General features: G+C 41.4%; 1 protein-coding gene across 1 annotated transcript; it reads left to right on the plus strand.

The window, feature by feature from the left end:
- Nucleotides 1–386: 386 nt before the first annotated feature.
- On the plus strand, nucleotides 387–14,571 carry LOC132864542 (induced myeloid leukemia cell differentiation protein Mcl-1 homolog). Its single transcript, XM_060897986.1, has 3 exons — nucleotides 387–669; nucleotides 13,967–14,220; nucleotides 14,391–14,571. Exons 1-3 carry the CDS (start codon nucleotides 387–389, stop codon nucleotides 14,502–14,504), a joined length of 651 nt encoding a protein of 216 aa, XP_060753969.1. The 3' UTR covers nucleotides 14,505–14,571.
- The last annotated feature ends 332 nt before the right edge of the window (nucleotides 14,572–14,903 follow it).

Genomic DNA, 14,903 nt, shown 5'->3' on the forward strand with positions numbered 1-14,903 from the left:
ATTACCACCATCTGAAGCGTTTCTCTCTCACACAGCTTTCATATAGAAACGGTTAAGTATTACTGATGTTACTCGTGTCTGCAGTTTCCTGTTCTCTGCTTCATTTTAAATAGACTTTATTTTCATTCAGATTTGCATCAAACAATACACATTAGAACGAGATTTCGTTGCTGTGGCTCAGTGTAGTGCAGAACGAAACAGCAAGTATATTACCTGAGAAAAAAAAAAAATATATATATATATATTTTTTATTTCTCAGGTAATATACTTGCTGTTTCATTCTACACTACACTGAGCCACAGCAAAAAAAAAAGAAGAAAGCAGCAGCATCTGTGTGTGTGTGTGTGTATGTATGTATATATATATATATATATATATATATATATATGACACTTTCTCACACGGAGGAGGCCGACAGACGGGCTGCTGGAGCCGGGATTAATGCAGGGAAAGCGCCTGTGGAAAGCCAGTCAGAGCTTGAGGAGAGCGGCTGTGAGGAGCTCCTGAACCCGGAGCTGGAGACGGAGACCTACGAGCTGCTGAGGCAGTTGTTCCGCTCTCACACGGGCCTTCCGGTGGAACACAGGCGGAATAAAGCGCACTCAGCACTGCCGAGTCTGCAGAGAGTGGTGGGGAAAACCATTTACCGCCACCGCATCGCATACACCGGTGAGCTTTACCCACTAACAGGGGCTCATGGCCATCTCTGTCTAAGAGTTACTGGCGATTGGCTTTGGGTGCGTTAGCCCCATTTTCAGGGACTTTAGCTTCATCATTGAGTTGAGCAAAGTTTGATCGTAATTTTACCTTTTGCAGATCCCAGTAACAGTAATTTATCAGTTTTTAGACTGAAGGATCTGATTCCGAATCATTTGGTTCTCAGAATGCTCTGTGAAACCGTTCTGCTGCTCTGTTTAGATTTAAACCCTGATGTGATTCAATTCAAAACACTTTATTTGTTTTGATTTGAACTGAATCCCATCAGGGTTTAAATCTAAACATTCAGCTCGCTACTCAGAGTTTCTTCAGCGTCTGTCAGTTAGTTTACAGAAGCCCAAACACTGCAGTGCAGGATTCTCTATTACAGGGGAACGAGCACTTTAACTCAGTGAGACATTCACTCGGCTCATAAAATAACCTTTATTTAATAGTGACTTCATAATTTAATTTACGCTGTTTAGGTTCCATAAGTTTATTTTTATATCGTTAGAGTGCTTTTTGTGTCGATTGAAGTTCATCTTGCCATACAATTACCCAATCATGACGCAGCAGGAGGATATTACTGGCCAATCCTGTTGCAGGAGGCGGGCATTATGTGCCACAGGGACAGTCTGGACTTCAAAGAATTTCCCCACATTGTTTCCCATAAATGTTAAAGTGCATTATGGATATTCTGTGCTTTACAGGACACAGCATTTAATACTGAATGTTGTAGCACACAGGATCTTTAACTGTGTGCTGTCGGGTGTGTGCATGCACAAGTTGAGTAAAGTGTTGTAGGAGGTGTGTAACTGGAGCCCTTTTTTAAAATGGAACTGCTGTCTGATTAATACTTTAATTTATCTAGAAGTTTTCTCTATTTTCTGTTCTGTTTATTCTTTAATGATGCTGCTGGAATTTTAATTTCCCTGAGGGAACCCTCCCAAAGGGATCAATAAAGTTCTATCTATCTATCTATCTATCTATCTATCTATCATGGAAACTGGGTTCCTGGAACTCTGCTTATTTTTAAACATGCTTATCAAACACCAGCGCACTTTCTCACACACACGGGCAGTGGCAGATAATTCAGTAAGATTAAGGTGTGTGTAAATGATCACATTAGTGAAGGTGAAAATAAAGCACATGAACGGGGGCAAAAAGCATGCAGTAACTGAACACATCACTGCACAGACAGACAGAAGTGCAAAGTAGATTACACACAGACAGGAGGAGACCGAGTCCGGTCCTTTAAGGGGAGTGTCCTAGTGCCCAAGGTACAGAGAGAAAACCGTGAATGAACACACACACAGGCAGTGGCAGATAATTCAGTAAGATTAAGGTGTGTGTAAATGATCACATTAGTGAAGGTGAAAATAAAGCACATGAATGGGGGCAAAAAGCATGCAGTAACTGAACACATCACTGCACAGACAGACAGAAGTGCAAAGTAGATTACACACAGACAGGAGGAGACCGAGTCTGGTCCTTTAAGGGGAGTGTCCTAGTGCCCAAGGAACAGAGAGAAAACCGTGAATGAACACACACATGGGGAGATGACAGGGAAATGAGGAAACCTGGATGCACACACAAAGTAAGGGGAATTCTGGGTAATTTGTCCCCATGCTGGGAATTTCAGGGAAAGATATTGTTTTATTTTCCTCAGGACAGAGAGACACTGACTCCTACAGGCAGATGGACTGCAAGAAAAGGCAGCTTTATTGTAGTAAGTACAGTTCAGTAGTTGTGTGTGGTGCAGCCATTCGGGGGACTGGGTGTGGGAGAGGACGGGTCCAGCTGTCGGGTTGAAGATGTTCCGTAGCCTGATAGTCCGTGTGTTAATAGTCCTGTGGTGTTTTCCATGTGGTAGAGGGACAGATAGGTGGTGACCTGGATGGCTCAGGTCTCTGGTGATGGTGCAACGTTCCTCTGTAGTCGACTGGTGTAGATGGAGCGTAGGTTAGAGAGCTCTGTCCCATTGTCTCACTGAGCCACTGGCACCACTTGGTGTAGTTTGCAGTAGTGCACAGTAGGAGAGTGTACTCTCTGTGGTGTGCACTCAAAAAAAAATGTGTTGGATTTACTTAAGAAAGTCATGGAAAGTATTTCCACATGATCGCCTTTCTTATTTTTAAGTTAGGCAACTTTGTTGGTTTAAAAGGATTACCTTCAGTTCATGTAACCTTACTTATTTGGGTTGATCCAACATTACTGAGTCAGGTTATCTAAACCTGATTCAATCAAGTTGATCCAACAGGATCTCATAATGTTCAGCCAACAGGTTTGATTCTGGGTTGATTATCCCAATGGTCTCAAGTTGATCCAACAAGAGCTCATAATGTTGGAAATGTGCTATTGATTAATGTGGAAATACTTTCCATGTTTTAATCAATTACTTTCAAAGCATTACAGTTAAGCTTGCATTGAAAAGGCTATAAATCTAGGTTAAAAAAAAAAAAAACGCCACAAAACCAAGATGTTCAAGATGAACTTTTATTCTGAACATTCCCCAGGCCATTCAGAAAAGCACAGCATTTAAAATTGTGTCTTGAGGGCAATAAATAAAATAATAAAAACTTAAACATTTGGTGTACACTAGAGTTCATGTATGTGATTGGGGAGACATGCAAGCGACACACAGATATGGCAACTGTCTCTTCCGGGAAAAAAAAAACAGCTAAACAAACAAACAACAATGAAAATTATAAATATTTGAAGACAAAATATGCATGTTTGTAAAAGACGCATGCATGGATATGACTCGTCTGTGTGTACATTTCTCTTCTCTCACAAACACACACTTACAGACACAGCATGCCTGCAGACAGTGTTTAGCACTGGAAAACTAATAGTGGTGGAGTGGTTGGAGCCTCTCAATGATCTGCTCAGTGCTTGCAGTGATGGGGAGAAAGTAACAATGAACTACAATGAACATCATGTAAAACACATTTCTGCATTATTACCCAAACAGATTTTGATAAAACATTACTGGAATGCCCAAACACCACCTCCTGTATGAGGGAGCAAGCACATTTCTACATCACCTAGATAGGTTTTAGTAACATTCATCAGGCCTTTCTAAAATACAACATTTAAATGTGTGTTTTAAGGCAGAAAAAAAAAAAAAACACTGTTAGTGTGTACAAGAGCTGTGTATGGTTTGAATGAGAGTGCACATTGCTACATCATTACTCAGATCTTCTAGTAACAAGTTTACAGGGCAAGTGTCTCCAAAGGCCAAAACAAACAATCCAAGCCTTTGACTCTAATAGTAGAAATATTTAAAGGCATGTGTATGGCTCAGTTATTAACTGTGTGTACTATTTTTCACTGGAAAAAATAGTGTTCTCTCTCTCTCTCACACACACACCACAACGCGCGCGCGCACACACCCGCACACCCACAACATGCATGCAGACAGCGGCCGTTTCTCAAAGTGAAGTGTCTGGCACTTGCTAGTATCCTTGGTTGTACGGCGGATGAGTGACTTCATTGGGCACTTTTGAGTAATAGCATGAAAATTGGTACACATATCAATCTTGAAAAGCTGATTAATATTAGATGTGGAGGAGTCACAAAAAATGCTAAATTTTGGCTGCCATGTGTACTTTTCATGCTTTTACTCAAAAGCGCACAATGAAGTCACTGATCCGCCGTACTACTGGAATGCTAGCAAGTGCACTACACTTCACTTTGAGAAATGGCCAGTGTTTAGCACCGGAAATCTAAGAGTGGTGGAGTGGATTTTGGAGGCTCTCAATGATCTGCTCCGTACACTAACTTGCAGTGATGGGTAGAAAATAAAACAACAATTGACTACTGATACATCTGCATTATTACTCACACAACTTTTGGTAAAACCTTACCGGAATGGCCAAACACATGTATGCGTTTCTTTAAGGCAAAAAACTTTGAACCACGACTCATTTCGTACCTTTAAACTTAGTCAAGGAAAGAGCACCACCGTAAACAATGAACCAATTTGAGGTACTACAGACATGCCTCAACGGGAAAGAATCGTTTTCAGAGCCTGCACTTTTCTTCCCATCTTGTTCCCATCCAATTCTAGGATAATTTTCTGCAAGGCTTCAAATGTGTTCTTGTGTTCAGGAGGATAACACAAGTTAAGTGCGTAAACAAAGGCGAGAAATACAGCCACTGCAAGTGGGATGTTCGGCAAGCAGTCAATTATAGTCACCCTTTCAAAAATGATTCCGATGTCTTCAGGACTGTCACCAGCTTCTGCACCTTCATGGCGGATCACGTAGATGGCATGGATGGCTTCTGCCAAAGCAGATTCGGTGTCAGCATCTTGTGCCTGAAAAGTAATTTGACAGATATACATGTATATACACATAAATATCTAACATGACATACATTTTACCTTCTCCACCATCCATTTCAAATATGCTACCACAATACCAAATACACCAGGTGAAAATTTTAGACAAGCTCACATCAATTATTTAAACTTTACACATCTCGATCATGAACTATTCTATCTTTTGAATACTTTGATATGTACAATGCACTTTTTGCCTGATGTATGAAAAAAAAAAAGTATAAACTTGTCGTCAGTGAAAGCAATGTGACTGCTGGCATGACACTGACTAATATGACCCAGATGAATAAGATTCTTCAGACATGTTTGACTATTTGAATCGAAGACTTCAGTTAAAAGACAGTAAACTTGTCTTATGGAGCTGGGTTGTTTCACCCTTAAGCTAAAAATTTCTCTCAGTTCTGGCATGATGTTAAGGAATCTGGAGTTATATCTTTGCATTGTTGGAGGAAGATATGACAACTACATCTGTCGTCACATGACGAAGTGTCACATTTCAAGGTATAAATTGACCTTTTGGCTAAGGCCTGCCATAGAATGTTGATTGATCAATGACAATGCAGCAAGGGGCCAACAGTGATCCCCTTGCTGCATTCTGATTGGTCAATCAACATTCTAGGGCCGGCCTTAGCCAAAGGTCAATTGCAGTGGTGGTAGTTGTGGTCAAATGTCTCCACAGACTAAAGGCATATTCAAGGCATATGTTTAGCTATGGTTTCCTGAGTGATCGATTTGTTTGGCTGCAACATAGCAAAATGTTCTGCAGCAGACCTTTGGGTATGCTTGCTACAGTTTGGTAGGCATGATAACCATTTATCTACTCGCGACTATCTACACCCCCACCCCCTGCCCCCAACACATACCATGTATTCCTTCAGCAGCTTTCCAGGGTCTTCATTGAAGTAGGTGCAAAGTCCCTTCAGGATGCATTCGCGTCTGACATTAATGTTATTGTCCTATAGACATAATAAACACACATGAACATCGATTTTCACTTAAAATTGCACACAGGTCTCCTGCCAAAACACGAATCAGTGCAAGACATACACACCACCCAATTCCCCAGCAAAGCTCTCAATCGTGACAGATGACACTCACCCAGAACACAACCTGTTCAGCCTCCTACCCTTTGGCACAGAACCACCACTCACAATCAGCTTCATCCAGCAGGCCGTCAGGATGCTGAGCTCCCTCCCCTCTCTCCCATCACTGACAGCTCCACTCTCACCACCACAGACTTTCACTCAAAAAGCCCTCCCCACACACAGAAAGTATCTGACTCAGGAACCCCTCCTCCACTGTGTGACTTTGCACCTTACCTGCACTACCTCACAAGAACTGATTGGACCTTGCAATATACAACACACTATATGCAGCTTCTGAATGCTGCTACTATGATAACCTGACCAACTGGACTGCTCTAGACTGTCCTATTGTCTTAACCGTAAATTATTTCTCTAAATGTTTCAATTGTCATTTATTAATTCATTACTTTATTATTGCTTGTTACATTGTTATTGGTCTTGTCTTGCACTTAAAATGTCCGTATTGTTATGATGTCAGTCCTGTGTATGTCTGTGTTTAAATGGGATAGAGAGAAACAATTTTGATTTCCTTGTATGACCTGTGCATATGACGAAACTTACAATAAAGTTGACTTGACTGGAATATGCGAACCCATACTGGCAAACTAAGGGACAGTTTTCACAAGTTATTAAGATGCTTAACGGCCATCAAACACCATAGACACATCACAGAATTCTTCCACACACCCACTTTTTTTTAAATCTGCATTGACTTTCTCTACTTAACTTTTGTTTTCCCCCTTTTTGGGGGACTATTTTCAGTACAAAAATTTAAATGAAATTCATGAGTACAACAAAACATCTTGTGTCTTGTAATGATATAGAAATCAAGGAAACATCCATGAAACAATACACACTTTCTTGGCAGAAAAAAACAAGATCAAATAAACATTTGTTGTGCATTATACCTGGGTCATGGGTTTCATTATGCTCTTGAGGCTTCGACCAACAGTTCCCCCTTTCCTGCTGAACGCCTTCATCAGATTTTGAGAATATGCATCCAGGTTGGAGAAGAACTTCGACTGCAAATTGACTGTTGTTATTCTTCTGAACTCTGCACACACCTATAAAACATACAACACAAAACACAAAATATATGTAGCTTACTTGTCTTTTTTCAGGACACAGACACCAATATCCATAAGAAACTCCAAATAAAAAGAATAATAATCTCTTAAACCCCCTTAAGTAATAGCAACCATCTACAATGAAATGGGAGGCAGGTGGCAAAATCCTCGCAAACATTTGCGCTCTTCCCCTGTTCAGAGCCATTCTTTTATGCCTTTTCCTTCCTTTTATTGCAGTTTTTTATTTTAAAACATAACGTATAAAAAATATTATAATTTATTTCATTATTAACACTTACCTCACGAACAGAGAAGAGTGCCGGCCATCTGGTCTTGAACTCAGCAATGAGTGGTTCCTGGATGACTTCTTGTCGCCTCAGGGAGAAGGTCTGATCCATCAACTGAGTCACGTGAATTTCATTGTTTGTCTTATCAAATTCAGACAGAAGTGCCACTCTTTTGGCTTCCTGTGAGTCCATCGTCTCCCCGGGAGGAAGAGCCGGGCAGAAGTTTACCTCCGCTTTACGAGGCTTTTTAACTCCAGAGGCAGGACTGCATTGAACACGTTTGTTGGTCTGGGCATTCACAGCAACTTCTGGGTGTCCCAGCTGACGTAGCGTGGTTCTGTAATTTCCCAGCTTATACTTTAAGCTCGTCTTCCATCCTGCATACCCAGTCTTTGACCCTGGCTCTTTGAGACAAGGATGTGTGGTGACCAGTGCTTCCGCAACTTGACTGAACTCTGCATCAGTAAGATAAACTTTGTACTTCACAATTTCCTCAATTAAACCATTAAGAATGGAAGATTTCAGTTTGGTGCCAGGGTCTAACAAAGTGCCACTATCTTTGAACGCCGCATTCGCTCTATCAAGCTGTATTTCTGCATCATAAGAGAAGTGCGGCACCTTAAAGATGAAAGGCCATGCAGAGGACCTTGAGGAGCTGGACTCGGAAGAAGATAGTATGTCAGTGTCACATGAGGCAATGGACAGCGACGTGGAAAGACTTGAGTTTGATGGGGTAGGAGATGACAACGGTGGTGGTGGACAGCTAGCATGTGGTGAAGGCGGGGAGGCATCAAGCTGGGCTTCCAAAAGTATGGTCAATGGTTGGTAGAGGACTTTGATAGTGCTTTTATCCTCAATTAAAGAAGTTGAAGTCAAATTATTGAACTCATTGCCGAACTCCTGATCCATAAATTGCAGTCTAATGTCGCCCTCTAGTTCGAATTGGTTCTTGATGTACTGTATTAGGTCACCCACAGACTCTGGTATGCCATTTGGGAGCGTCAATCTTGCAGAGTCATTTTCTCCAAGAATAACTCTGAGCTTCACAGGAGCAGCCATAGTTTAACTATAAATGAAGAACAACACATGTCAGAAGTAGAAAAAAACAAAAACAAAATGTAAAATCATCCCCTGACCTTGATGTAAACTGACTGCACTTAGTGTTTTTGGCTTTCTTAAACATTAACAAATTTCGCTGCTTACAAAATTATATATCGTTTAAGGGTCACCATTCTAACTGGTCCAACAAAATAATCTGCCAAAGGGTAAACATCTGCCAATTCCTCCATTCCCACCAAAATGGTTTCTTTGGATGGACATGGACTCAATTCAAATGCTCGGAAGTGTTCCCTGTACCAGCCAGAGAGTCTTTTCACCATGAAACACAGTGTCTTTTGTACAACACAAATATGAATAATCTCTCCAAAGTCAGGGAGACCACTCATTGACCCATGCACCAAAATCATGCCATTCCTGTATGTTACACCTTTGTATGACACACATTTGGTGAGATCAATATCAGAAGCACTGGGGAATTTCTGTTCAACAACCTGAGCCATTTCCCATTTTAAAACGTTCACTGGAACTTTTGATGCCTTTGTAATTTCAAGACCATCCTTTTCATAATTGGAGGAATTCAAGTGATAGGACATCATTAGCTGATGCTTAGTGGCTAAGGACAGAGGGACATTTTTGAAGCAGTTAGTGTGTCGAATAACCTGCTTGAAAAAGCTATGTTTAGCTTCAAATCGGAGGGTCCAGTGACCCACAAGAGGACCAAATGCCCTGATCAGCTGTGGGTAGTGCTCCAAAAAGTGATGCTTTGGTAGCAGTGGTACATCAGGGAAAAGGTATTGATATTTATGTCTGTGATCTGAAATTTTGAACTCAAGGTAGGCAATCGACTCATCTGTGTGTGTTGGGGCAACCACCAGCTCCACAATATCTTTTAGATCCATCAATAATTGCCACTCAATTTCCTCATCAGGGACTAAATGTCCAATTATGAAAGGGAGATGTCTCAGCAGCGCCCAATTTTCATGGCAGTTCCCACCTATTGTTTTTCTTGTTGAGAATGTGTGTGGGATCTCATGAGGCCTGTTAGTCTTGTCTCCCCACTTGAAGGGGAACTGTAGAACGAGTTTATTAAGAGTGTCAAGATCAAAATATTTCTTGGATATCAGCAATGCTAAACAACGTGCAAGTTCTACTGGCACTATGCCCTCAAAAATGTCATGCATTACATCTGGAGGATATCCTGTAAGAACATCGAAGTGGTCAAGTGATTTACTGATACTGCAATGGCTTTTCACCCCAAAACAGCTTGTACCAGTCGATTCAGCTGTCTGCACATGAGATTCATGGAGTTCCTTTGTCCTGAGAGTGAGCGAGGCTGACTTAACAGAATTGGTTTGAATGTCTGTTTTTGTAGCTGTGCAAAACCGACATATGTACCCACCAGAAAAACTCTCATTAAAACCAGCAAAGGTGTGAGCACCTAGGTTATCTGCCACAACAACCTGAATAGTTCCTTTCAAACATCTGCCAAGCAATGGAATGAAAATGCCATCCTGCTCCAACGTTTTCACATCTTGTAGGAGAGGATGCAGGATCCTATCAAGACCATGTACCTTCAAATCATCACTTTTGCACAGGATTGCCAAGTATATCGAAGACAGAGATGAATGTGAGCCCGGAGGCATATTACTCAGTGTCCAATAAATACCACAAAGCTTATGTTTCCTGCGTGACGTGCCCAGAGGATTACCGACCTCAAAATCATCAGCATACAAATTCACCAAAATTCTCAATTCATTCCCAGATAGGAAAGCATTTTCTTTGAAGTATGAACCATCTTGAGAAGACCTATAGGTATGTTGTTCACCAGACACCCTGTTTCTATTCTGTCCTTCATGATTCTCAACTGCTTTATCCACAATGTTTTTCTTCTCAAAGAGCTGACGTAAAGACTTAAGTAAAGGCACATACTGAAAACTGCTTTTCTTTGAGGAATCAAGAATGTACTCAATGGGTTTGACGAGTTTGAAAGTGTCTTTGTAATACTGGTTGCGGAGATAACAAGTGCTTAGGGGGGAGCCTTTGTCTAAAGCTTTGAATATAGGGTTTGATGCATTCAGAGCACCAGCTATATCAAGTACGACAGATTTATCAGTTGCAACGCCATGTTTCTGAAACAGCTCTTCAAGAACCTCAGCTGAAAGTGGTAATGTACATGAATGCAAGTAATGTAGCTCCTCTAAGAACTCATCAAGTTTTGTGCCTGCCACATGTGCAAAATGCTCCAACTTCAGCAATGATCCAGCAAACTTCTGTTGAATTACTTCAGTCAAGTTCTTAGGTCCACTCAGACAGCTACCAGAAAATTCAGAGTTTCCATCAAAATCATCATCATTCTGCAAATCGTTTTCAGTTACATCACATGTCTCTCGTGAAGATTGAGTGGTTCTAACTATGCCAGGCATGAAATCTTTTAATGTGTGTGGGTTGTGTTTGCGGTTCTTGTGAGAGTGAAATGTTGCATATATATTGGTTTGAAAACTGCAATCTGAAAACATGCAAGTAACAGTCTCATTACTCCTCAGATGAGTCCCAATGTGTACAAAATAATCCCTCTCTGTATGTAGATCACAACAAGCACACAAATGACAACTGAATGTTGACAGTTCACTAGACTCTTGAAAGTTGTCTTTGTGATGAAATCTACTTAAATGTATGTGTAAAGCGTTCCATGTTTTAAAAGAACATGGGCAGTCTGTTTGTATACAAGCGTAACGTTGCCTGTGATTGTGCTCTAATCTTATATGCTTCAGCAACTCAAATCTAGTGGCTACAGATATATTGCATTCCTTACATTTCCACATACTAATGACCACATCATTGCTGCGTTTTGCAGCCCACTAAAAATACTTTGTACCCACTGAAATAGTCCACGACACTTCCACACATTCCATCCGAGGTCACTGATTTTGTTAGGCAACACACAGGCACTGACAGTCAGGAAGATCCCCCTGTTTGAATAACACAACAAAGACACAAAACACAAAACGCATTACAGAAGAAAATATCTTACAATGTCACAGTCTTTACACTTCAGAGTGACGTCAAACAAAGCAGAGTTTAAAAAAAAAGAGGCAGGAGAGAGATTTCACCTGAGCTCACTGATACTGAAGGTTTCCACACAAGCCACTGCAAGGAACGTAGATTAGTCTCTGCTTGAATATAACAAGGACACAAATGACAAGTGAATATTAAGCGTAACTTCTAGAAGTCGTCTTAGTCATGAAGTCTACTCAAATGGAAATGTAAAGCATTCCATATCTTGAAAGGATATGGGCAGTCTGTGTGTGCAAAAGGAGTGTCGCTTGTGACTATACCCAAATGTTTTAACAGTTAAAACCTAGTGGCCACACATATAACATTCATCACAGGAGAGAGATTTCACCTGAGCTCACTGATGCTGAAGGGTACCACACAAGCCACTGCCAGCCAGGTAGATCAGTCTCTGTCTGAAGATCACAAGGACACAAATGGCAAGTGAATATGACATGTAACTTCCAGAAGTTGTCTTGGTCTACTCAAATGGATATGCAACAGGGTTGTTGCCAGTGACTGTCTCTGAATATTTCAGCAGCTCAAATCTTGTGGTTATTCATATTTTACATTCATTACATGCAAAGGTTTAATATATTGGAAGATGGAAGATGCAGCCCAGTAAAACAGTTCATACCTTGAAATCTTCCAGGAGAGATTTCATCTGAGCTCACTGATGCTGTCAGGTAACCCAAAAGCCACTGCCTGTGAGGAAATCGTCGTCTCTGTTTGAATATCACAACAAGGATACAATTCCCAACTGAATACACCTTTTGGAAATAGTCTTGGTGATTAACACACAAATGGATATGCAAAGCATTCTATATCTTGAAAGATCTGTGTGAATGCAAGATGCTTATGACTGTGCTGTAATCGCACACAATCTAGGTATGTTGCATTCATCACACCTAAAATGGAAGCATAGTAAAACATACCCTGAAATACTCCAGAACTCAGATTGCACTTTTTGCCAGCATTAACAGTAGGCTACTGCAAGACGTTGTACACTTCTGCAATAAACACAATATCTGTAATTGGTGAGATTATCACATGTTGCATAGTTCTACAGTTACATTTAGGTTCAATATGATATTTCAAAATGCCCCCTTTTTAAAACATTGTTTAAAAGGCCACTCAATGGTTTACTTGGTTAGGTGACCCTACGTGTAAAAGGTGTGCAACTTTCAAGAAAGTACACCCATTTATAAGCCAGGTGAATAGACTGCACGCTACTTCGTCGTTAAGAAACCGCTTAGATTTCATGGTCTGGCTGTAGAGTTAACACCGCTCTCGCTGAAGCTGACGGCTCAATTCACATTTCCTTTCAAAGCGCAGAAGTCCTTTTTCCATCCAAAATGAAGTCGCTTTAAAATGATGCGCATTAAAAAGTTAATGCGACACACGTGATGGAAAACGGTTTTGGTGCGTCTTGTGTCGCTTTAAATTAAGTCGACATGGGGCTTAAGTCGCTTCAGAATTGGATGGAAAAAGGACTGCTCCCGTCCACTGACTTCCCTGAAGGCCCCCATAGCATTCCCTGTCCACAAAACAGCGCGTACAGGCCAGCGAAACTCCCGCACATCAGAGCACGTGCTAACCCCTGTAACAAGGGAGCAATGAGCTTTTTTCAAATGACGATTCATTACGCTTGGCCAAGGACACGAATATAAATACTGGAAGACATGCCACCAATTCACTTTGAATTCATAGGAAAATGGTCACTGAGGTGAAAACCGTGGTTTGCCAATTCCTCTGTGGATTTATTATTAATTAGCCTACATTGTAGGGTAATTAATAACATCAAACATCGAACATATCGTGTGCTGCTGCTAAATAAGAGTATGATATTAACATGTTACAAATTTACTCAGAGTTTTGATTTGTTTCATAAGAGGAAGATTAAGGATTTATTGGAAGAGATTTCCTTACCCGCCGTTACCTTGCTGACAAGCGAACTGTTCTTCCTCTGGTCAAGTCGAAAGGCTGGAGCGTGGCATTCTGGGTAGTGGGAGTAATTGCTTGACTGCTTTGAGTTCGTTCAACATTACATAGTCTTTGGAATAACTGCCTAGTAAATCTTACACGATGTTTTCACTTTCATTTTGCTAACGTGACAACATTGGGTAGAAAGTGCTTGCGAGATTTATGTACATTTTACAGACAGCTAGAATCCTTTTTTTGAGTGTGGAGGTAGGCGCGTTGTCCTGCGTTTCCTCAAGAACGGTCTCTGCTGGGCTCTCTTCCTGGGGGGCGGGGGGGGGGGGGGGGGGGGGGTGGTCAGATTTTTTTTTTTTTTTTATCGTGGAAGCTCAGGAACTTGACGCTTTAGATCAAGGGTTGGATGATTATTGTCTACTGTGTGTGTGTGTGTTACAGGCATGGTGCGGCAGCTGTTCGACGAGAACAATAGTCTGGACGGTGTTGGCTCCGTATTGAGCGGTGTGTTTGATGATGGCGTGATTTCTTGGGGACGCATCGCAAGTGTTCTGGCTCTAGGTGCTGTGGTGTGCGAGCGGCTGAAGCAGGACTGTGTGAAGGAGCAAGTAGACGAGTGTGTGGACATTGTTGCCTTACAAACCTCCTCCTACCTCACTACAGACCTGCAGCACTGGTTCATCAACAACGGCTGGGTGAGTAAATTGATGAGACTGGTTCAGAACACACACACAATCCTGCCTTATGCCCTCATGTTGTTGTGTGTAAGTATAACTCTGGAAGTGTGTGTGTGTGTGTGTGTGTGTGTGTGTGTGTGTGTGTGTGTGTAAGTAACTGTGTTTTTCTAATTGTGTTTGTGTTGCAGGATGGTTTTGCAAAGTTCTTTTATATCGAGGATCCCGAGTCCACAGTTTGGAAGGCACTAATGGCAGTGGCCGGATTCGGAATAGGGGCATGTCTCTTAACGCTGATGCGATGAAGTGAGTGGAGGCAGAGGTGGCCACTGTTACTATGGCCACACTGTTGTCTGTCTTCCTAAGGAAACGAGGACAAATGTGCTTGTGCTTTTCTGGGTGATCGCAGAGACACTAATAAATCCGTATGTTTTATGAAGACTGAGCAAAGTTTATGTTACGTCACTCAATACTATTATCAGTTTATATTCAAATAAAATTCCCCTCACCCAGATAAACTGCCCCTGTCTCCATGGGGAGGTCACTGCGCTGTCCTGCACATGGCAGAATTTCAGCTGTTTAACTTTCAGTGCAAGGTCTGGCATGGTGAGGGCCCTGATTGTGTGAGGAAATTCAGAGCTTTCCTGTTTGGAGAAAGTCTTAGTTTTTTAAATAAACACTTCAGGCACTGAATACTGTGTGAT

Source organism: Neoarius graeffei, chromosome 17 (genome assembly GCF_027579695.1).
Source record: "Neoarius graeffei isolate fNeoGra1 chromosome 17, fNeoGra1.pri, whole genome shotgun sequence".
NCBI lineage: Eukaryota > Metazoa > Chordata > Actinopteri > Siluriformes > Ariidae > Neoarius > Neoarius graeffei.